A 23251-nucleotide genomic window follows, 5' to 3' on the forward strand; every position below is an offset into this window, starting at 1 on the left:
GAGCTCTTGTGAATTATGAACTGCTGTAAAGCTTGGCATTATAGTATACTTTTTTGCTCATTCTTGTTACTTTCCATACAATCAGTCTTTGCTCCCCCTTGCAAGTCTGCCTATAGTCAGGACTGCATTTTCTCCAAGCGCCTCTCTAGTCCCCAGTATGGGGTGAGCCCTCTCTAGTCCCCAGTATGGGGTGAGCCCCAGTGAGAGAACTGTGGTTCAGGGAACAGAAAAGTCTCTGCCACCATCTGCGGGCCCCTGGGTTGAAGTACCTTCTGGTACACCAACATTAACTTGGTTTTGCATGACGATTTCAATAAACCAAGAGTTAGCTGGAGACAAATCACTCAGTGTTCCAGAGCTTGCTGTCTGATGACCAGCTTAGTTCTCCACCTTCCCCACCAGACTGCCATCACCTAGCACTCGCCAGGGCCCGGGTGCTTGGGAGCACTTGTTGAATTACAAGGCGACCACCTTTATGACCTCAGCCTCACACTCCTACTTTAGTTTACAACGGGGACAAATTCTGTTCAGGCATCTCGCAACCCCAGATGGGGACCAGGAGGGACATGGGCTAAGAAGCACCAGAACTGAAGGTAAAACTTACATGTTTATACTATCGGGGAGGTTCTCAAGCCCCCTTTCCTGCCCATTAACTCACTTTATTTTTATTTTGTGCCCCCTCCCTTTTTTTTAAGTAAGCTCCATGCCAGTGTGGAGCTTGAACTCATGATCCTGAGATCAAGAGTCACATGTTCTACTGACTTAGCCAGCCAGGAGCCCCTCATTAACTCATTTTAGACTCTCATTTCCTGTACATTCTCCAGGGAAGCGGTAGGGAAAACTACCAAAATTTCTCATTTTTCAGTCCTGTCCCATAGCCCCACACTTCTGGACTTCCGTATGTCCACAGCTAGGTCCCGACACCCCGGGGACCCCTGAAGCACGGGCAGCCTCTCCAGGCCTGCTCCAGTTGGGCGGCTAGCCGAGGCACAGCGCGCCTTACCAGCCTGCAGTTCCACTTCCTGTCTTCAGCAGCCGCCCCCGCCCCCAGCAGTGTGGGCAGCACCCTGCGCCTGCCTCTCCCCCACATCAACTGCTCAGGCAGCTCACCCTGGCAGCCCGCTGCCTGCTCTTGCTCCTCACACAAGGCTGAAGCCCAGGGAGCAGCACAGCGGGTCTCTGGACTGCCTAAGCTACAGGAGTAGTGGCTGCAGGGACCGCCACACTCACCTGCCGTGTCCCTGTGGCTCCGCAGAGCCACGTGATGTGGCAGGCCTCCTCCAGGCTGTGTGGGCCACCTCCTTGAGCAGTCCGCCAGGAGAACCTATGCGCGGCCTATTGCTCACAAGCTGGGATGTTCCCTCCGAGGCTCTTCGTAACCCTTGACCACCCTCCAATGACCGTGGGCAGAGTGGCAGGCCCAAGGAGGTCTTCTCTGGTTCAAGGGGGCCAGGAAACGGCAGGCAGCTCTGAGGATACTGAGTTAGTGCATGGACTCTAGGAGTTACCAACTCACCAGCCAAGCAAGTTCCTCTGCCAGAACTAGAGCAGGAGCCTCAAAGAGGCCCCATTCTCCTTGCTCCACGGAAGCCAGGGCCTGGCAGGACAAACTTTATTCCAGCTAGAGGCTGCCAATCTGATCGAGCACTGAGGTAACAATGGGGAATGAAAGGCAGCCTGAGGTACTATGCCAGGTAGTCTGAAAGGCTACTTCGATGCAGGCGCAAGTTGGCTTTTCCCATTCATTTCTGGCCCTGTGGCTGCTTATTAGAGCCTGTGGTTGAGACCCAGGCTGCTACGCATTGAGGTCTGGGTCTAGGGGTCCTTCCCACCAGCCTCCAGACCTTGGTCACCAGGGAGGGGACAGTCCCAGGGAGCCCGACAATCCATCCACACGGCATTATCATGAGACCCAGGTGAGTCAGGAGGACTAACAGGAGACAACCCACCCCTCCCTCCAACTCTAAGAACCAGGCAAACAATGCTATAGAAACTCAACAAAGGCCACAGCCATAAAATTCTGTTTAAGACTGATAACATGGAAAAAATGTTTATATGTTAAGTACAAAAGGGACATAAAATTGTATATACAGTAGAGTAACAACTATGTAAACACACCAAAAATCTATGCACAGAAATGTCTAGAGGAACATGTAACACCAAAAGATTAACAGTTGTAGCATTTGGGTGGCAAACTGATTCATTTTAAAATTCCCCAAATTTCTTCAATATGCATTAAGTATGATTGCAACAGGGAAGTTTTTTTCCCCTTAAAAAAAAATAATAAAAATTAAAAAAAAGAAAAACAAACAAACAAAAAAACACAACACCCACTGGCTGGTGGTTGAGCAGTGCAGTGTCACATACAAATTGGTGGCTTTGGCCTGGACTCTCAAGAGTATGGGTGCGGTCCCTCCTACCTCAGAGAGCTAGGGTACCCCTGGCTCCACTGACCGCACCCCTGCAGCCCCAGCCCCTCTGCCCCCTTTATTTCTGCCTTATTCCCACCACATCATCTCCAGTCACTTCTAGCCTTAGCTTCCCTTGCACACTCAGGAGCCAGCTCTGTAGCCACAGGTCCCTAGAAAGAGGCAGTGCCATGCATATCCCAAAGGATGTGGTATCTCAGCTCTGGACACCAGAAGCTCAATAGAAGTCGTCTTCCTTGCTGACGGGCAAGTGGCTGCTGTGGTTACAAGTATGTGAATTACGCAGCCCTTCTTGTAAACCCCCGGTCTCTAGCACTCTCTGAACAGTTACTCTTGCCATGAATTTTCTATCCTGGAGAGCCAGGAGTGGGCAGCAGTAATAGCTCAGATCATCTGGTTTCGAAAAGTCCCTCCACTCTGAGAAGGCAGAGCTACATAGAGTGGGTGGCACTGCAGAGAAGCTGCAGATTCCAGTCTACGTTTTGAAAGATGTATGCCCCTTGCCCTTTAAGTTTTGAGGAACCAGTGAAAAGTAACCGCTAACAAAACAAAACTATAATTGCTAGCAATTCACAGCCTATTCCTGCTGCTGAACAAAAGCAGCTAATGGCTTGCTTCCCCTTAGCAGCTATGTACTCTTGGGTAAGTCATAACCTTGTTGAGCCTGTTTCTCTATCTGCAGGGAACATGTGACCTGCTTACATTTTTTGGGAACTTAGTGAAGTAACATGCCACTGGTCCTGCTCTAAGGCGGCCGTGGCAGGGGAAGGAAAGGCCACGAGCCAGCCTTAGCTCATCTCAACCCTGATCAAGACCTCTCCCCCTTCCAAGAGAAGGCAAGGAAAAGAAGCAAGCAGACATACCAGGTAAACAGGAATGGCCTGTAATTGGAAAAGCAGCTTCCAACAAACTGAAAATGCTCTGGTTCCAGCATCTTGTCCCCAGACATCAGAAGCCAGACACAAAAGGCATGCAAGAGTGACTGTCACACACGTGCAGGCGCAGACAGAGCATCACCAAGCAAAAAGGGGGCAAATACTGCAGAAAGGGCCCCAAAGTGCGGCTTGAGGAACACAAGGGAAGTTATCCCAAGACCCTCGTTTAGCTGCCATGGGAACAGCAAACACTTGAAGCTTTGCTTCGTTCTGTCTCCCAAAGGAAAAAGGTAATAGAGAAGACTCACTAACACTTGTGGCAAACACTATTAGCAAGGATGCAGTCTTTCTCCCGGGCTGCCGGACTCCACCTCCTTCTGCTGAACTCTGAGAAGTGACATATTCTATATACATATATATATATGCATACATACATATACATATATACGTATGCACCCACGGATATATTTAAATGAAGGTGTACACACTGTGCTAAAATACAAACAACAGAAACCCCATGTCATTATATAAAAAGGCTAAATATAACATATAACACAGGCCTAGAGCCAGCTCTTGCTTAGGAGCTGGGAAAGGGGTGGAATCATCTGGAGACTCTGTACACAATTTGTGGTGGGCAGGGAAGGCATCAGTGTAAACAACTCAGACTCACTCCACAATACTGGCCCACAGGAAAGCGTGATGTATCTCATGTACAAAAATAGACTCCCACCTTGCTTTTGTACAAAACCAAGCTCGGCAGGCACCCAGAAAGACCGCAGGTTTGTCTTGATGATGGGGATCACTTAAGGCTACCGCTAAACCTCCCAGCCATAGGAACTACCTGCAACCCCTACTCCCTTTCAGGCTCTTGGGCCATTTCCCACCCAATACTCAGAGCTTTGAGGCATGCCCAGATCACCCACCCTCAGATGACTAACTCACAAGGCTTCCTGGCAAGCAAGGTCCTTCCTTCTGAATCTGTCCCTTTCTTACCCCAAGATATATGAAGACTTATTTCTGTAAATGTTTGGCACCTAAGTAACATGATGGTTGTGGAATAATGCCACAATGACACAGGGAGACCCAGTAACAAGACATGCAGGGTGAGGGCAAGGGGTGCTGAGCTGCCCTTAGCATCTCAAAACCAGAACTGTGGCTTCCCATGCATTTATGGGGGTGGGAAAAGGGATGTGCAGAATTAACAACTTCACCGGCTCTTCAGCAGCAAATACATTCAAAATTGAAGGCGTCTTGAGGGCCCCAGTATACCCTAATCATGAATCTGGTCACTCCTTTGGAGGAGCTCAGTGCAGTGACAGCTGGAAAATCTAAGTCCTGATAGAACCTGCCACACCAAGAGTCTTTTTGAAGAAGCTCGGCAAAGTACTTTCTTTTGAGCAGATGTACAGCACATCCATGGGAAGGCCATGTGGAAGGATGCTCTCCAGCCCAGTCAAATGATCCAATCCATTATCTCAGTCCCCTCTGAGTTCTTTCCTGTTGGCCACCCTCACTGTACACAAACAGCCAAGCAGCACCTAGGTCAGTCATCAATGGTGGGCAACCAGAAGGCCTGCAAGGAGAAATAGAAGTCAACTTTTAAAAGCCAAGCCTCTCTCCTCTCTGCTGAAGGTTCTTACCCCTCTCCACAGCATCACGCTGCCCAAACCCAATGGGGGAGGGATTGTGGCTGGTGGCCTTCCCCCATGACCCATCCATTTTGGCAACCTATGGAGAAACACCCCCTCCATGCGAAAGTAAGCTGATTCTGTCTCCAACACTGTCTACCTCCCACTCCAGTGCCCAAGTGGTAAGGAAAAACAAGAAAGCTGTCTGGGACGGAGATGTCTGGGTAACCTGGACTCATTGCTAATCTGCCAGGTGACCTCCAACAGGCCCTCTCCTTCCTGAGCTGTAAAAAAGTGAGAGGGATTGAACTGGATAGCTTTAAGCATTTCCTTCTAACACTGTTTCCTCAGCTGGAGAAAGAGAAAACAAATAAAAAGAGCTAAGGGGGGAACTGTATTCTGGGAAAACTAGAAGCAAAATCCCTCATCCTCAAATACCCAGACAGATTTAAGTGATCCAAAACAAACTTGAGACTGAGACACACTTCACTTTGTTCTGCCCACCTTGCCTATGAAGAGACAGAGGCATACAGGAAATTCTAAATAGTGAGTTATGATCAACTGTATGAATTACTGAGAATTCAGCATAAACCAAAGCAAAGGCACACTAAGAGGCTGCAGGCACAAAAGGTTGATTCGAAGTATTTTAAAAGACCAAATAACGGATGCCTGAATGGCTTAGTTGGTTAGTTACGCATCTGCCTTTGGCGCAGGTCATGATCCTGAGGTCCTGAGATTGAGCCCCACATCAGGCCCCCTGCTCAGCAGGGAGTCTGCTTCTCCCTCTCCTTTTGCCCCTCCCCTCACTCGTGTAGATGCTCTTTCTCTCAAATAAGTAAAATCTTAAAAGAAAATAAAAGGCAAAAAAACTACCAGGCATAGACCCGAGTAGTCTGGGTATAAATCCAGGGGCCATAGCAAAAACTGGCCTGATGGGGTGCCCAGATGGCTCAGTAGATTAAGCCTCTGCCTTCAGCTCAGGTCATGATATCAGGGTGGGATCTGGGCTCTCTGCTCAGTGGGGAGCCTGCTTCACCCCCCACCCCGCCTGCCTCTCTGCCTACGTGATCTGTCAAATAAATAAATAAAATCTTAAAACAACAACAACAACAAAAAGCCTATGATCTCCCAGCAATACAGAGGTGATCTCAGATCAGGAAAGAAGGGTAAAAGTAAAAGTGAAAGATCAGTCCCTAAGCATCTGACTCGATTTCGGCTCAGGTCGTGATCTCAGGGTCCTGGGATCAAGCCCTGAGTGGGCTCCCTGCTCAGCAGGAGTCTGCTTCTCCCTCTCCCTCTGCTACCCACCCCCGAAATAAATCAATCAATTGGGGGGGAAAAAAAAAAAGTGAAAGACTAGTCCAAGCGGAGATCAGATTTTAGGTGGATCAGAGAAGCCACCAATTGAGGAATAAGAACCTGGAACCTTGTCACATACCTATTTAGAACACAGCTTGCTATGCTCACTAAACCACCCACCACCCTAACTAGAAAGGGCCCCTAAGTGGAAGACATCTCCCATGTTCACATACCATGTTGGAACATGCACTGGCAAAGGTCATGAACTTGGGGTTGAACTGCAAACAGGTAATGGGACCTGTGTGTTTGCCATCCAACACAGCTACTTTTATACCACTCTCTCCATTCCAGACATGGATCTTGCCATCCTCTGAACCTAAAGGGAATGTAAGGGAAAATACAACAGTCAAGGTGCAATGCAAAGGCAAGTGGGAAAGACACAGACTGACATCTGGAGAAAAGCCAAGCTTCAGGACCTGGCCCCTCATCAGAAATTGAGGGAAGAGAGGCAGTGAAGAAAGGACACTCTGGAAACTGATCTTAACTCTAATTATTTGTTCCTGAGCAAGTCGCTTCCCCTCTAACTTCAATTTTCTCATGTAAAAAGGGGGCTGAATACCATCACACCCTACCAGCCTTGAGCCACTGACAACGGAAAGTAGGGTTAAATCAGGAAGTTAGTACTACTAGTAAGATTGTGCCTATAGAGCTTAACTCATGCTGATCCAGGAAAGACCAACATTAATGCCAGTTCCTGGTAAGGAACTGCAAAATGAGGATAAAGACATTACACCTTCGGCGTAACACGCTATACAGAAATCTAAGAACGTCTATCAAAAAAGTAAGAGTGTATCCTAATTAGTTAGAACTAATAAAAATATGCAAATAAATGCACAGTACCAGAGAAGTACCCCAAGGGGGGAATAAAGAAAGCTTACCGATCATAATAAACTGGGAGTCTGGAGTAAACGAGGCCTCCAGAGTGACAGCTTTGCTGTTGGCATAACCCTAAAAATAAGAACAGCTCTCTTATCACAGCCCTGTTAACATAAAATAATTGCCTGCAAACACGGAGCTAGCTCATAATCACCTTCCTTTCCATGAAACCCTCTCCTCCAATGCTCCACACAAGGCTGCCATCCTTTACAATTCACCCCCATCTCCAACTCCACATTCAATGAGGCAAGAAAATTATTACGGCTAAGAATTAATCTGGGGACACCTGGGTGGCTTAGTTGGTTAAGGTCTGCCTCCAGCTCAGGTCATGATCCCAGGGTCTAAGTCCCGCACTGGGCTCCTTGCTCAGCAGGAAGTCTGCCTCTCCCTCTCCCACTGCCCCCCCCCCTTCCCGGCTTGTGCTCTCTCTCACGTGCACTCTGTCAAGTAAATAAATAAAATCTTTAAAAAAAAAAAATTATTTTGTATCTGAACGCCAAACTTGGGTCACTATGTGAGAAGTGAGTGTCTCAGAATCCAAGAGAAGTTAAGGTCATGTTCAGAATGAAAATGCAAGCCTGTGCCTCCATCAGTGAGTCCAAGATAACTGCTGGTCTCCATCAACCAGCTGGCATAACTCTCAGCCCAGGAGGTAGAAGCACAGAAACAGCCATGCTCCAAGGCTGTCAGCTCACCCCAAAGGTGTGCATCACCACTCCCTTGAATGCATCGATGAGACGGATGAAGCTGCCATTGGTGGATATGAGGATGAGTTTACCATCATTGCTGAACTTGAGTCCTGTCCACTCACAAGTCCGATCGTACTGCATCTTAAAAGTCGCAAATGGCCCCTGAAACGATAAAGACAGCAACCCCAGCCCAAGGCCCATCAGTGCTCCTCCTGCCAGAGCCAACTCTCATTCCGTCCCTTTAGACTCCTTTTTGACTAAGAAAAGGAGAACTATTGCTCAGACATTCTCTAATGTCTACCACATACCTCATTCACCATAGAAAGGGCTGTCCTCTTACCCTTCAAAACTTCCGTAATACCAAAATAGCTCAAAGACTTAAAAATTTTACCTTATCAAAAGAGCGAAGGTCATAAAGTTTGACCATTTCAGAATTGACACCTGCAGCAAAAATTAACCCTTCTGGATCAAAGGAACAAACAGGTTTGCCTTGTAGATGCATGAGACCCTAAGAAAAAATAAGAAAAAAAGTTAATGAACCCAGGATCCTACCACTATATAAATTTACTTCTTCCAATGAAAACTTAAGAAAGGAACACAGATAGGCACCTGCCTACTTAGGGAATGGAAAAAGCCCAAAACTAACTAAAATGAGGCTTTTTACAAACAGGTCTCCATACAACTGTCTTTAACTGTACAATTCTATAGACACTGAATTCAAATAAAAACAAATCCCTTGAGAATAAAGCTATAGCTCACGGGTTTCAAGAAAATAGTCTTGAAAGCAAAAAGCCACAGAGCATAATGCAGTATGTGCTGGATTAGGGTATTAGCTTAGTTATAAGCTACCCACCAGGAAGACAGATTTTCTCCAAAGTTTAGAAAGACTCTGGGATCTCAGAATGGAACCAATACTTTCTCCCTTGGGAGGAAGAGCTGACGACATTGCCTACCATAGAGAACACTCAAAGTGTAACTGTGAGTACCATTACCTGGCAGTTAGGAGACCGGAGATCCCAGAGTCGAATGGTCTTATCAAGAGACCCAGAAATGAAAGTGTCATCCACAGGTGACATGGACAAGGCCACCACCCTGCAATGCATCAAGACAAATAAGAGTTGAAGCAAAACATCTGCAAAAATTGGATGTGAGCTCTAAACCACAGGTACTTGTCTACCTACATACACCTGTTCTCCCAAAACTGCCATTTTAAGAAACATATGTACACAAGCAATCTGGAATAACCAAAGGCAACTAATATAATGAAAAGCCCTATGAATGAAACTAACAGCAAAGAAAAGAGAAACTTAAAACTACAGCATAAAAATGTTAAGAGTCCAATGTAAATCAAACCACAAGGAGATACTACTTCATAAGAGAAATAGTAAGTGCTGCTGAGGATATGGAGAAATCAGAACCCTCATGCACTGCTGACTAGAATGTAAAATGGTGCAGCTGCTTTTTAGGTTTTACACTTCATCAAAAAGTTAAAGATAGATAAGTACTATAAGGCCCCAAAATTGCACTTCTAGGTATATACCCAAGAAATAGGAAAATGTATGTCTGTACAAAAATGTACACGTATGTCTACAGCAGCATTATTTGCATTGGCCAAAAAGTGGAAACAATCCAAATGCCCATCAAAATGAATGGAGAAGCAAAATGTGGTATATCCATACAATGAAATATTATTTGCTAATAATAAAAAGAAATGAAGCACTGATTCATGCTACAACATGTATGCATCTTGGAAACATGGTTAAGTGAAAGAACTGGACATAAAATATGGCCACACACTGTCTCACTTCATATACCCAAAATGTCCAGAATAAGCAAAGCTACAGAAAGTAGATTAGTGGTCGCTGGGGACTTGTAGGAGGGGGAATAGGGAGTGACTGCTAAGGGGTTTCTATCTGGGAGTGATGAAAATGTTCTGGATTCGTGGGTTTCTATTTGCGAGTGATGAAAATGTTCTGGATTTGTGGTGACGGTTGCCCAACTCTGTGAATATACTGAAAACCTAAACTGTGTGGATTTATGGTACTAAACTATGTATCAATCAAAAAACAAAACAAACAAAAAACCCTCATGATTCCTTAACTAGAGTTTTGCAGACTACACCAACAGTCTCAAACCTGAGTACCATCAGCATCACCGGAGGGTGGACTGAAATGCAGATTACTGGGATCTGCTCCCAGACCCTCTAATCCAGCAGGTCTGTGGTAAGGACGGAGAACTTGCACTTCAAATAAGCTCCTAGGTGACGGTGAGACTGTTGGTTTGGGCACCACACTTACTAAGCCATAGGCCTATGCTAATGGCAATTGTATTTCTGATACCAGTCCCCCTTATGGGTACAGCATTAAGAATCGCTCACAAAAAGACACTTCTTCCAAAGGCTCACCCCTAGCTCTCCTGTCCCCTCTGCTTATGTTCTCACTATGCCACGCCCTGCTCTGAAGACACCTGCCACCTCCCAAGCACTTGGGCCTGGCACTCGAGGAAGGACAGCATGTGGCTCTACTTCACCTGCCTCTCAGAGCATACCACAGACCCAACTGAGGAGATCTATAACCTGTACGGTACCTATGATTCTACAGTCAGTACCACCTATACAGAAAAGCCCTTGTGAAAACAAACATTTGGATAACTCTTCCTTCTGGATTATGGAAGAGTAGTTTCACATGTGGGTTTGGCTATAAAAACACTTCATAGATACATGAGCTGGTGCCATAGATGAAGATTATAAAGGAAACATTGTGCTATTTCATTTTGACAAAAGTTTGAAGTAAAAAAGATGACCAGGGGCGCCTGGGTGGCTCAGTGGGTTAAGCCGCTGCCTTCGGCTCAGGTCATGATCTCAGGGTCCTGGGATCGAGTCCCGCATCGGGCTCTCTGCTCGTCAGGGAGCCTGCTTCCCTCTCTCTCTCTCTCTGCCTGCCTCTCCATCTACTTGTGATTTCTCTCTGTCAAATAAATAAATAAAATCTTTTAAAAAAAAAAAAAAAAAAAAAAAAAAAAAAAAAAAAGATGACCAAACTGCACGGCTCATTTGTGAACGAATTTTTTTTTTTTTTAAATCCGGAAACAGATAGAGAAAGTTCAAGTTCTGGATGACATGAAAGGGGTTCAGGAAATTTTGGTTCCACTGGAAAGAATTAAAATTTAAGCCATGACTAGAAAATGAGAAAATGTACTCTTTTCTAAGTTTTTACCTAAAGAAAAATTTCTTGCAATATAACTCAACTAATATTCATACTAGTTCCTCAATCTAAACATTTAAAGATACTGTAAACCAAAATATCCTGGGAATGCTGAGGTGGTAATAAAGCAGAGTGAGCAGAATGCATATGGACATGTAATTTTAATGCCATGGTACTCAGGTCAAAAGCTCAGAGGAAGTCTATCTTGGCACAAGGTTCTATGCTGAGCAGTAAAGGGAATGCAACGAGGAGTAAAATCTCAACTCTAAGAAAGCTTAACTGTCTAGTCCAGAAAACTCAAGAAAGTTCCAGAAGGCTTTCTGGAAGAAGCAGCACATGTAGTGGACAGAATTTCAATGGGAGATGCCTTTACAAAAAAGGTGCCAAACAGGAAAGATGAGGCCAACATTCAGGAAGCAGCACGGAGTTCACCTCAACTCAAGTGTTAGGAGATAATGCTGAGAAAATGCGTCAGAGCTTGAGGGAGGTGAGCCTGACTACAGAGGGGAGGAAAAGACATATGTGGAGAACCATTAAAGCTTCCAGACACCAACTGTGAAGTGGTCAGAGCTGTAATAAAGGATGCTAAAGCACGATGATGAGGGACAGGAAGATTAATTAGGATTTGCCAGTAATTCACTTAACAGGGCATGAGCCAGGAGCAGAAGAAAAGGAGAGAATACAGAGCCAAGTGACACATGAGGTTAAACCTAGGCAGAATCAACAGGATTAACAGCTCACTAGATGTGAAAGCAGGGGAAAGAAAGCAAACAGGTAACAGGCTTTGCGTCAGGATAATTAGAAGGGACAGTAATCAAGAAATATGAGGCAAACAGAGAGGAGCTGGCCCAAGGCATGTAATGAGGAGGGATGGCATCCTGTACCTGTCAGGTGGGGGCATGAAAGAAATGCCTACGTGGATGTATATAAAACCTGGAGGTGGACATTGAATCTGGAAGTCAGGATAAACATGAGCTAAAAATACTGATTTGGGAAGCCATCTGAGTAGAGGTGAATGAAATGAGTGATGGAGATACCAGGAAAAATGTCAAAAGAGGAAGAAAAGCAAAGGTAGAACCTTGTTTAAAGTCAAAAGGAGAAAAGAGAGGCCAAGAATAGCAAGAGTAGAACCAAGATGGGAAAAGTAAGCTGCCAAAGGGAAAAAAAAGTTACCAAGAAGTTGAGCACCAAAAAAAGCCAAAATAACAAAAACAAACCAAACCCCAAGGCAGCAGATTTTAACTCGAGGCAGCAGGGAAAGGAAAATAAAATGGCTTGGAAACAGCACCATAAATGACTCTGGGACTGAGTGATTTAAACAGTGAATGAGTGTGAGGAGGTGGAGATGGGAGTACGCAGATTATTCTTTCATGTTTGACAGCTAAAAGGAGTGGGAGAGAGGTTCAAGAAATAGATTCAAAATAAGGAAGACCAAGTTAAGTTTGTAGGCAGAAAGGAAAGGTCTAGTTAAGACGGAAGCAAGCAGAAAGAGGATGGTTCTGTCAAGGCAGAAAGGCTATTTTTTTTAAGGAAAAGGTTCCAAGAAAGAGACAGAAGGGATAGAAGTTGAAAAGAACGCATTTGGGATGGCCTTGATTTCCTCAAAACAAAAGAAGCACAAAGTCATCTAACAATCAGAACATCAGGAGGAGGGATAATTCGAAAGAATTTTAAACAACTGCAATCAACTTATAATTACTGACAGTACATTTGTGAACATTAATTTGACTACAAACAAGTAAAAACATCTACTTGTCCCAAGCCATTCTTTGTTTAGAACTGTAACTATTGTGCCACCTTTCATCTTCAGCAACACAGACCTGCCCTGCCCAATCAAAAGTGCAGCCGGAAACAAGGTGCTCTTGGTCCACCTCCTGTCAGGGTTCTGTGCCACTCCAACTTGTACTAGGTTAATGTGTATGTGCAAACAAGGGACAAGGAAATAACCCTCAGTGATTAAGTATCATCCAAAGGAAAATGTTCAACTTTCAACCCAAACTTGAAAAAACTGAAGGAAAAAGACACTGGGGGAACTGGGGTAGGAGAAAGAAACAAAATGCATTACAAAGTAGAAGAAGGAAACAAGCTTTTGGACTTCCAAAGTATTTCTGCATCCTCATTAAGATCTTCACATGGAACACATTTATGTAAAGTAGGGGCCTGCTAAAATGGGGCCACCAATACTGGAAGAGGCCTCGTACATGTAAATGGTCCTTTCATTAAGGGACCATTTGCTTGTGGTTCCTAAATGATAAACATAATTTGTACTACCTATGTTTCCACTGAGTATCTTTAATCCACCTTTTTTCCTAATTAAGTTCCAACCCTGCTTCCACAACCTCAGCTAATCAGGTGTTGACTGTTTTAGGGAGGGTTAAGAAGACAAGACTAAGAAGGATGCTAAATAGCAGTGAGGAACTAGCTTCAGTTCACTAATCTCTCTACTTTCTTAGTCTCTGGATAACTTCAGGCATAAAAGAACTATCTATTTCTATAACACTTGGTTCTTACCTTTTGCTATGTCCAGGAAAGTATCTGATGTATTTGTTGTCATGCAAGGACAGGTAACGAATAGTATCTGTAAGAAGACAAATAAGGCATGATGATATTCTATTATTTTTAAAGGAATTACTTTGTATTTTCATCTTAAAAACAAGGTCAAAGAATTCATTGTTTTCCCTAACTTAAGCAAGGTGTGAATAAATAAGGTTAAGTAATTTCTCTCCACAGTTAAAGAATGGGCACGACAGATTTCACGTAATTCAAAAGCAGAGTTCTCAAGTTGATGTCATTTAGAACAATGTTTAAAATCATTGTTAACCACCATCATTGGCTTCTGCACCATTAACAGTGCAACCTCTCCTATGAGAATACCCTGCCCCCACCACCCCCCCAAAACGCAATAGTTCCAGTGCCCACAGAATGGCAAGCCTTGGGACGCCTGGGTGGCTCAGTGGGTTAAGCCTCTGCCTTCAGCTCGGGTCATGGTCTCGGGGTCCTCGGATCAAGCCCCATGTCAGGCTGTCTGCTCGGCAGGGAGCCTATTTCTCCCTCTCTCTCTGCCTGCCTCTTTGTCTACTTGTGATTGCTGTCAAGTAAATAAATGAAATCTTAAAAATAAATAAATAAATAAAAAAGAATGGCAAGCCTTAAAGAAAAACATTTAGCTGCTGAGAAGCAGGCTCAAAGAATTAAACAGCCAGGCTAAACTGAGGATTAGACAGACTGGACTCTGGCATAACACTTCTGTCCAGGGTTCTCCAATAGTGGTCATCCAACCGTGACCTAAATGTTAACTGGATATACAATTACATGAAAACGAATCAAATGGAGGGGCGCCTGGGTGGTTCAGTTGGTTGGGCATCTGCCTTCGGCTCAGGTCGTGATCTCAGAATCCCAGGATCGAGTCCCACACTGAGCTCCCTGCTCAGTGGGGAGTCTGCTTCTCCCTCTGCCCCTCATCCCCCTCTTGTGCTCGCTCTCTCACTCTAATAAATAAAATCTTAAAAAAAAAAAAAAAAGAAGTCATTAGGGGGCGCCTGGGTGGCTCAGTGGGTTAAAGCCTCTGCCTTCGGCTCAGGTCATGATCTCAGGGTCCTGGGATCAAGCCCCACATCGGGCTCTCTGCTCAGCAGGGAACCTGCTTCCTCCTCTCTCTGTCTCTCTGCCAACTTGTGATCCCTGTCTGCCAAATAAATAAATAAAATCTTTAAAAAAAAATCATTAAAAAAAAACAAAATGAATGGAAAGAGAAGTAATGTCCTACTACTTTTTAAATTAACCAACTATCCACTGGTCCTTTGTGTATCAAAAGAGTCTATTAATAATAATAATAATAATAATAATACCAAAATATAGTAATAACCAAAAGAACAAATGAGGAAATTTGGGTTAAAGAGATTTAAAAATCAAACTCATGAATATACCAACAAGTCAGAGCAGTGAGATTTTGTCAGTATCAAAGAAAGGAATAATCACAGAAACTTGTACTTGGGGAGAAAAAGACAAACACTCTTAAAAACCAAGGGATTCTATCTGAAAAAGTAAACAAAAAAGATGGTGGCAGCAAGGGAATGAAGTGCCATAAAAAACAGAACTGGATAAAGTGCTATGTCCCCCAGAAGACTAGGAATAAGAAGCAATTGTTGAGAAGGAGGCAATAAGAAATGGTGCCAAAACACAAACAGGAAAGCACAAAAAGTACATTCTAGAAGCAAACAGAACACAGAAACAAAGAGGCTGAAAGCACCAAGTCATTACAGTGGTTCACAGGGGTACTTTCTAATAACAGGGCATCCGACGGGGGAGAGGGGAAATCGCACCCTGTGTATGTTCCAAAAAGGAATTCTAATATAGTTTTCTTTGAAAATCTTCAAAGTTCTAGAATGACAACTACAAAATCTTCCTGGTTCTACTTCTATTAACGACCCACCTGCCCTAAGGAGAAAAGACTTCCTCCCCATTACCTGTTCTCCCAGAGATGAGCAGGGCGTCGCCATCCTCTCCGCCCCACTCAGTAGCTGGTGCGCTGTTCCTGGCAAGGCAGTGGCCTGTACAGTTATCTCCTGTACCGGGTGGTATCATAGACCCTCAAACTGTACAAACTACTACCTCAGCCTGGAATCAGGCAAAAGGAAACGGAGCGTTGGAGGAACTCTTCGGGATGCACTTGAGACAGGAAAGGCAATGTCCTCACAGCAGAGGCTTGGCAGCAAAGCTGCAAGTGCTACACATTTGCCTCATTTTGCACCATATTTGGAGAATCCTCTCATTTATTCACCCAGAAAAATACCCCAACAGAAGATGTATACCAGTCATTCAGATGATCACATAGATATGTTTCCTCAGGATCCTAATGATTTATATTCTTGTCCAAAAGCATCAACTGCACTGCTTACTTAGAAAACCACTTCTGAAATAGAGGCATGAAAAGTAGAAATGATATACTTACTAAAAATCATGTACAGGCAGAAAAGTCTCATTAAAAAAAGAAAAAAAGAAAAAAAAAAGACTTCTGCCCATCTGCCCTGAGATAGGCATAGCCAAAATAGCAGTCTAAGCCAACTTTGTTGGATGACATTAGACAAATGTAACTGCAGGGGCACTTGGGTGGCTCAGTCAGTTAAGCATCCAACTCCTGATTTCAGCTCAGGTCATAATCTCAGGGTCCTGAGATCGAGCCCCAAGTTGGGTCCACACTGGGTTCCGTGCTGGGCTCTGTGCTGAGTGTGGAGCCTGCTTAAGAGTCTCTCTCTCCCTCCCTTCACCCCCATCATGCTCTCTAAAAAATAAATAAATTTCTAAAAATAACTTTCCACTCTTCAAAGATACTAATTTTATTTAAAAATTAAAAGGGGAGGGCACGCCTGATTGGCTCAGTCAGTAGAGCATACAACTCTTGATCTCGGGGTCATGGGTTCTAGCCCCACATCAGGTGTGGCCATGGTTACTTAAAAGTAAAATCTTTAAAAATAAATAAAAGTGAAAAGGGACAAAATTCGTATCTAAAAAAGTCCCTGGAATCAAAGATAATAAAGGTCAATACACTGTCCTTTATGACACAGACCATAAAAGGTAGGCGTACAACAGAAAACTCTTCTGAGGTCCCTAAATTACCATAGTTCAAGCATTTGTGGTTATTTACCACTTGCTGTATGTCAAGTATTCTTTCCTTGTATTTATTCTAAAAGTATTCTTTCAAGTTTAAAGAAGTACAAACTATAAAAATAATTCATTGTTTTATATACCCACTCTCCATTCTAATCTGGAGACCTTTCATAGTTCATTTCAAGTTCTTCAAAAGTACTAATGGATTACTTCCAGCATCCCTTGAGTTGTAACAATGTTGGCACTGCTAACATCACAGATAAATATTTAAATTAAAGTAACTCTAACCAAAGCAGAAGTAGTCACAAAGATTCCAAGTACTATTTAACAAAAGAAACCATGACCATAACTTCCTAAAAAGAAGGCTTGCTTACCGTCTATTTTGTTAGAGCTGTACACGACTGTGTTTGCTGCATGGGTATATCTGATGAGGTCCACGCCGTATTTCTTACTGTACAGAGTTCTCTTTGGTCTGACGAGGAAATGGAGAAAGAAAAACCATCAAAATCCTCCATCACCAAAATCTGGGATCATCATATAGAAAGAAGCACTTAATGACGTGGCAAGGATGAGGATTCTTGGGAAACTCTAACACTGGAAAGAAAGAGAATTTCTTCCAAAAGGGAGGAAATAAATGGAGTCAATCAAGTGTAACAGATTTTCATCTCTGAACACCAAATGCTGAAGTTATGAAGTGTAAGTAAATCTGAGGGCTCAAATGAGTCTTTACTACAATGTTCAGAAGTTAAGTTTGAGAAAAAGTACATCTCTTTGGGAAGAAAGGCATATAAAACACGTCACACCTTGTAACAAAGAGGGATATGGGAATATGTCATACCGAAGTGACCAGAACTTTTCTTAAGCCATTCATTTAGAAATAAGGTATTTTTTCAAGAAGAAATGATTTATCAAAACTGAAACCAGACACAAAACTGCTTGTCTTTCCTAATATAACTGCTGTTGCAGAAGCTATCCATCCTTCCTATCTTGCAAGTCCGAAATACTTACTGAGCCTTATAGAAGGAAGGCAAGGCTAACTCTCCCTAGGAAAAAACTAGTCAGTGATTCTTTTCTTTTTTTTAAAGCAAAACACGTATTTCCAAGCTAAAGGTTAACAATGCATTTCAAGATCTTCGGTGTTTCCCTCTATAGAACCTTGAGGATCAAAGATCAAGCTAAAACAGGTCTCAGCAAAATCTGACCAAAAATTTCACCATGTTCTACATTTAGGTGTAAGAGAATTTCATAAATCCTGTACCAATGTTTACCAAGAGTTCCAATTTTGAAAAAGAAAGAAGTTCACCCTCTCAATGGAACCTAGATGCTAAACAATCAGATTACTCGGGCAACTTTAAGAAGTCAAATATTTGCCCTTTCAATTTTTGTTAATGTCAGGAGGTCAAGAATTTCGATACATAAACCCTATTTCCAAACAAGACTTTTCACTCAACATGCATTGAATTTTCCACTTTCTCACCTTTAACTGAAAGCTCAGCTAAAAAGATCAGCCCAAAGGCTACCCTGCTGAGTCCCTCATCCTGAGTTCTGCTGGGGGTTACTGTGTGGTAAATAGTGAGCACATGCATGCACAGGCACGTGTTCTTGCTCTTAAGAATCATTGACTGTTTCTACAAGTAGAAAAAGAAGCTTACTTATCCCAGTAAATCAGTCTGTCTAAAACAGTGAAGATACATCATGAAGAGCCAACATTAAAGGGTGTGGTTTAATGGAAATTTCAGTTCCACTTATATATGGTCTATTTGTCTCAAATTTACCAAGAACACTAACGTAAGATTTCTTTTTTTTTTTTTTAAGATTTTTTTATGAGAGAGAGAGAGAGAGAGAGAGGGAGAGAGAGCGAGCACAGGCAGACAGAATGGCAGGCAGAGGCAGAGGGAGAAGCAGGCTCCCCGACGAGCAAGGAGCCCGATGTGGGACTTGATCCCAGGACGCTGGGATCATGACCTGAGCTGAAGGCAGCTGCTTAACCAACTGAGCCACCCAGGGGTCCCAAGATTTGTTCTTCATGACAGAAATTTTTACCTCATATCACTTCCTAGTTTGAAAGCAAAGGCCTAATTTTTATATTCATTTCACAGGATCTTTAAGAAGCCCATGCACTACATTTTTCCATGAATATTCTGGAAGTTTCTTTCTTTCTTTTTTAAGATTTTATTTATTTATTTGACAGGCAGAGATCACAAGCAAACAGAGAGGCAGGCAGAGAGAGAGGGGTAAGCAGGCTCCGGCAGAGCAGAACCCTAGAGACCCCAGGCCCAAGATCATGACCCGAGCTGAAGGCAAAAGCTCAACCCACTGAGCCACAAACTATGATTCTTGTGATCAGGTATGAGTAAATTATAATAATGCCTTCTCTATGAATAATTTTCATCATCTAGCAGATAGTATCTTTCTTATTCTTTCAAGTTGGAAAAATCACTTGGTGGATGTTAACATGGACAAAATGAACAAAAAACTGGAAAATATTAAGCATAAGGAACCCCGCGTTAGCCATTTTCAAGCTCCCAAATTCTAATATTAGTACCATCTAGTAGAGATAACTATGCCTTCCAAAAAAACACGATTCTTCTATCAATGTTCATTGACTAGACTTCGACTAGCGTATTTTTCCTTCAACATTATTAGGATTGTGGACTCTTAAAGGTTAAAGAGGTCATCTAAAGTGATCTGACCACTGTTAAATACCTGGTAACAAGGCCAAACTAGAGCCCAGGTCTCCTAACTACCAGGCCACTCTCTTAACACAGATCACAGTGTCACAATTCACTGATAAGAGAAAACTTAGAAGAGTGTACCCTATACTGTTATATCAACGCTAAATTTTTTTATTTTTTTGACTTTTTTTTTTTTTTTAAAGATTTTACTTATTTATTTGAGAGAGAGAACACGAGAGGGGAGAGGTCAGAGGGAGAAGCAGACTCCCCGCTGAGCAAGGAGCCCCATGTGGGACTTGATCCCAGGACTCCAGGATCATGACCTGAGCCAAAGGCAGTTGCTTAACCAACTGAGCCATCCAGGTGCCCCTATCAACACTAAATCTTCTAATTTGGATAGCTGTGCTCTGGTTATGTAAAAATTGTTAGGAAACCCATGTTGAAGCATTCAGAGATAAGAAGCTTGACACCTCCAATTTATTCCCTAATGATTCAGAAAAATATGCTTACCTCAATACTTACATACAGAGTGATAAAGCAAAAGAGGTAAAATGTAACTGATTACTGGATGATATGGGAGATACCTGAAATAATGTTGTAACTTTTCTGCAAGTCTGTAATTATGTAAAACTGCTACATGAGTGAATATACCACATTATGTCATGAAATTAACATTTTACTTTTAACAAGACATGACTTCTAAGTCATTGCTCCCAACAAGTAGAAATTATGCCACACATGGAGACAAACTGCTAAGGAATGCTGTCACATGTCACAACCTTCATGTCCTTTGAATGAGAATATACATCTCTCCTCAGGTTACAGGAAGAAGTTCTATCCTGTGCACAAACACTGAACATTATAAAGCCTGCCAGCTTCAAATTACTTCTAGCTCCAGGACCCAGGAACCCTGATGCCCACTCCAACTCTAAGTTACTCTCTCTTCCAATCTGATTCAAATGGCCAGACCTGGACAGAAATCCACCTACTGAATGAATAATGGTCCAGCTAACAATTCTCTCCTCCCCCAAGACCACCACTACAGGCCACTCTTCCGCATACTGCAGGCAGAGTCAGAGTCAGTTACGTAATACTTTTTCATAGGCCCCGCGGGAAAAACTTGGGGAGAAGATAGAGCTTAGACCAAAACAGCATTACTTTAGATAACCAAATTCACAAATGAAGAGACAAGTTCCAAAATAAAGTTTATAGAAGACATCGCTTTTAAAACAACAGGCAGGTACCTGGGTGGCTCAGTGGTTAAGCCTCTGCCTTCGGCTCAGGTCATGATCTCCAGGTCCTGGGATCAGGAGACCCACTTCAGGCCCAGGGCTCTCTGCTCAGCAGGGAGCCCACTTCCCCCGCTTTCTCTACCTACCTCTCTGCCTACTTGTGATCTCTGTCAAATAAATAAATAAATAAAATCGTTCAAAGAATCAATAGCCAAAAGGAACAGCTGGAGAAAATAGAGAAAACTCCTGAGAATTCAAAAAATATTACCTGCAGCCAGGTAAAAAACTGAAATCTGACAAAAACCAGTAGCCACCAAATTCAACGAAAATATCCATAAGCCTACTCAGGGAAAAGTGGCTGAGGAAAATCAAATCTAGCCTAAACCAGTTTTTCCTCCAAAGGTGCTCACAGTTTAGCAAGGAGAGTGCCGGTCTACAAAGGATGAGAGGCAAAGCTGACAGAAGCCCAGATTAAAGGGCAAAATGTGCATTTAAGACTTTACAGATATGCAAGACAGTGGGTCTCCAGAGGACTTGGGGCAACACAGAATTTAGAATTTTCGGGATCAGACCCTGAATTCTGGTTAATTCCAAGCGGACCATAAAGTGTAATTAAAAAAAAAAAAGTGTAAGAGGAAACACAAAATTGTTAGAGGATGCTTTCTTTGTTTTCATAGCAGGTTCCCATTTAGGTCGAGATGGGACAGCCAAGTTGGTTTTTTTCTGGCAAAAAGGAAAAGTTTCTGATGCTGTTCAGAAGTTAACTACAAATGCGGACAGCGGATCTCAAGGAGTAAGAGAATGATTTGGAACAGAAAGGAAGACAGGGCGCCCAAAGAGGCACAACAAATAAATCCTGACAGCTAAGAACTGCAACCCACGCGGGCTTCCGGCAGAAGGCCTCGGGAAGCTGAGGGGCAGGAGATGGGCGGAGTGCCAGGGCTGAATCGAGGTCACTGAGGAGGGCAGAGAGAGCGAGCTGTGACGCTGTTGACTGAGGTAGGAGAGCAGCCTTTGCGGTTCCGCGCGGGGGCCAGAGCTGACGGGCACCTCTGACAGTCGGACGAGCGGAAAAGCTACCTGCTGGGGCCGAAGTGGGCAGACCGGGCGTTTAAAGGTCAAGGTCAAGGTGGGATTTGGCAAGAGACGCAGAAGCGGTTTTCCAGGAGGCCTTAGGCATACAAAATAGTAACGTTGTTACTATCACTCTCGTTATTTTTTGAAAAGAAAATTAAACGTCTCCTGGGCGGCTTAGAAGTGGAAGAGGCCCTGGCCCTGGCAACGGCGAGCGCAACACAGGCCGGGGGAGGGCGGCGGGGCCGGGGCGGGGGCGGGCGGCGGGGGCGAGCGCTGGGCCACGGGAGGGAAGGAGGGTGGGACCGACCGACGTCGTACTCGGGCCCAGGGCCACTGCCGCACTCACTTGCCCTCCTGGCAGTCATAGAGCACGATGGAATCGTCGTCGCTGCTCGAGATGACCGTCTCGCCGTTGGGGCTGAAGTCGAAGCAGTTAATCTTGTCCGAGTTCTCGCGGAACACCTTGGCGACGCGGAAACTCCGCAGCACGCTGTCGGTCAGCTTCATGGCGGCGGCTGCTGGAAGCGGCGGCGGCGGCGCAGGGCTGGGGCGGGGCCCGGCGGCGAGCTGGCGGGCGGGCGGGCTGGCTGCCGAGGGGCCGACCCTGGCGGGGCGGGTGCCGCGCCGGCGGCGAGGGCAAAGGCGGCCGACAGCCGGGCCACCTCCTCCCTTCTTCCTCCTGCACGTGCGACGCTCTTCTGCCCGGACTGCGAGGGCTCGCGGACCGTTCCTCCTCACAGTCACCTCAGGGCCAACCGGCGCCGCGCCGGCTCATTGTGTCCGCCATCTTGGGACGACAGGCAGAAGCCGAGGGCGAGGAGCCTCACCGCGGCGCACGCCGGGAAAAGGGGCGGGATGAAACGGCGGCGCGAGGCGGGGCGGCGGGGCGATGACGTCAGCGCGGCCGCCCAGGAGTGGAGTGGCGGGGTGGCCCGAGGTGGCGATTCCCTGGCCAGCAGTGGGACACGGGGGCGGGCATGTCCACAGGCTTTCTGGGTGGGCCCGAAGGCCCCTGGTGTCGGGGAGCCATGGGCCTTTGTGCGGGATCGCAGCACCCCCGAGAGGCTCCCTGCCTACCGCAGGCCTCGGGGAGCAGGTATTGCGGGGGTCAGCTGCGCCACTGGAGGCCTGTTCCGGGGGTGAGTCAGTGTACCGATCGCTGCTGGGCTTTGGTCGTGCACGGCAGCGCCAGCATAGTTTGTTTCAGAGTGGGGTGGGGTTTTTTTTGTATGGTTTTTTTGTTTTTGTTTTTGTTTTAGGTAGACTACACAAATTTTAATAATAATTTTGGGTTTTTTCCCATTTGGATATATACCCTTGTGACTACTACCCAGAAGTTTTCTTTAAATCGTCCTGAAAAACTTTTTAATTGACTCGTAACATGAAGTGCATAAAGTGAACTAATTTTAAGTGTACAGCTCGACACATTTTTATAAACAGTTTAAGTTTTAAGACGTATTTATAGCCTCAAAACTCATAGCACCGTTTACAAAGAAACTTTAAGTTTTATTTTTTAAGGATTTTTATTTATTTATTTGACAGAGATATAGTGTGATAAGGAACACGAGCAGGGGGAGTGGAAGAGGGAAAAACAGGCTTCC

General features: G+C 44.5%; 2 protein-coding genes across 3 annotated transcripts in view; one reads left to right on the forward strand and one right to left on the reverse strand.

Moving 5' to 3' along the window:
* Nucleotides 1-3706: 3706 nt before the first annotated feature.
* WDR82 (WD repeat domain 82) lies at nt 3707-22260 on the reverse strand. Of its 2 annotated transcripts, XM_032321654.1 has the most exons (9): nt 21997-22260; nt 17041-17138; nt 13571-13637; nt 8849-8948; nt 8248-8364; nt 7863-8018; nt 7170-7239; nt 6465-6607; nt 3707-4877 (listed from the first exon to the last, which is right to left on the reverse strand). In XM_032321654.1, the coding sequence occupies exons 1-9, from the start codon at nt 22155-22157 to the stop codon at nt 4848-4850; spliced, it is 942 nt and encodes a 313-aa protein (XP_032177545.1). In that variant the 5' UTR covers nt 22158-22260; the 3' UTR covers nt 3707-4847. The 2 variants fall into 2 exon arrangements, with proteins under 2 accessions (XP_032177545.1, XP_032177554.1); XM_032321663.1 differs by lacking the exons at nt 3707-4877; nt 6465-6607; nt 7170-7239 and adding an exon at nt 7597-7806.
* Nucleotides 21459-23251, forward strand: part of GLYCTK (glycerate kinase) — a 36102-nt gene continuing 34309 nt past the window's right edge. Inside the window, exon 1 of the mRNA XM_032321505.1 lies at nt 21459-21572. The gene's annotated coding sequence lies outside the window, so the exon portion shown is untranslated. The remainder of the gene's footprint in view (nt 21573-23251) is intronic.

Source organism: Mustela erminea, chromosome 1, assembly GCF_009829155.1.
Source record: "Mustela erminea isolate mMusErm1 chromosome 1, mMusErm1.Pri, whole genome shotgun sequence".
In the NCBI taxonomy this organism is placed as follows: domain Eukaryota; kingdom Metazoa; phylum Chordata; class Mammalia; order Carnivora; family Mustelidae; genus Mustela; species Mustela erminea.

What these genes read in the sequence shown, in the direction of transcription:
- WDR82 (XM_032321654.1), bottom strand. Translation starts at nt 22,157, where the DNA reads ATGAAGCTGACCGACAGCGTGCTGCGGAGTTTCCGCGTCGCCAAGGTG. An exon ending in ACCTTCGCTCTTTTGATAAG is followed by an intron (nt 8,019 to 8,247) that starts GTAAAATTTTTA and finishes TTATCGTTTCAG; the next exon opens with GGGCCATTTGCGACTTTTAA. An exon ending in CCAGTGCATGTTCCAACATG is followed by an intron (nt 4,878 to 6,464) that starts GTATGTGAACAT and finishes TTCTCCTTGCAG; the next exon opens with GCCTTCTGGTTGCCCACCAT.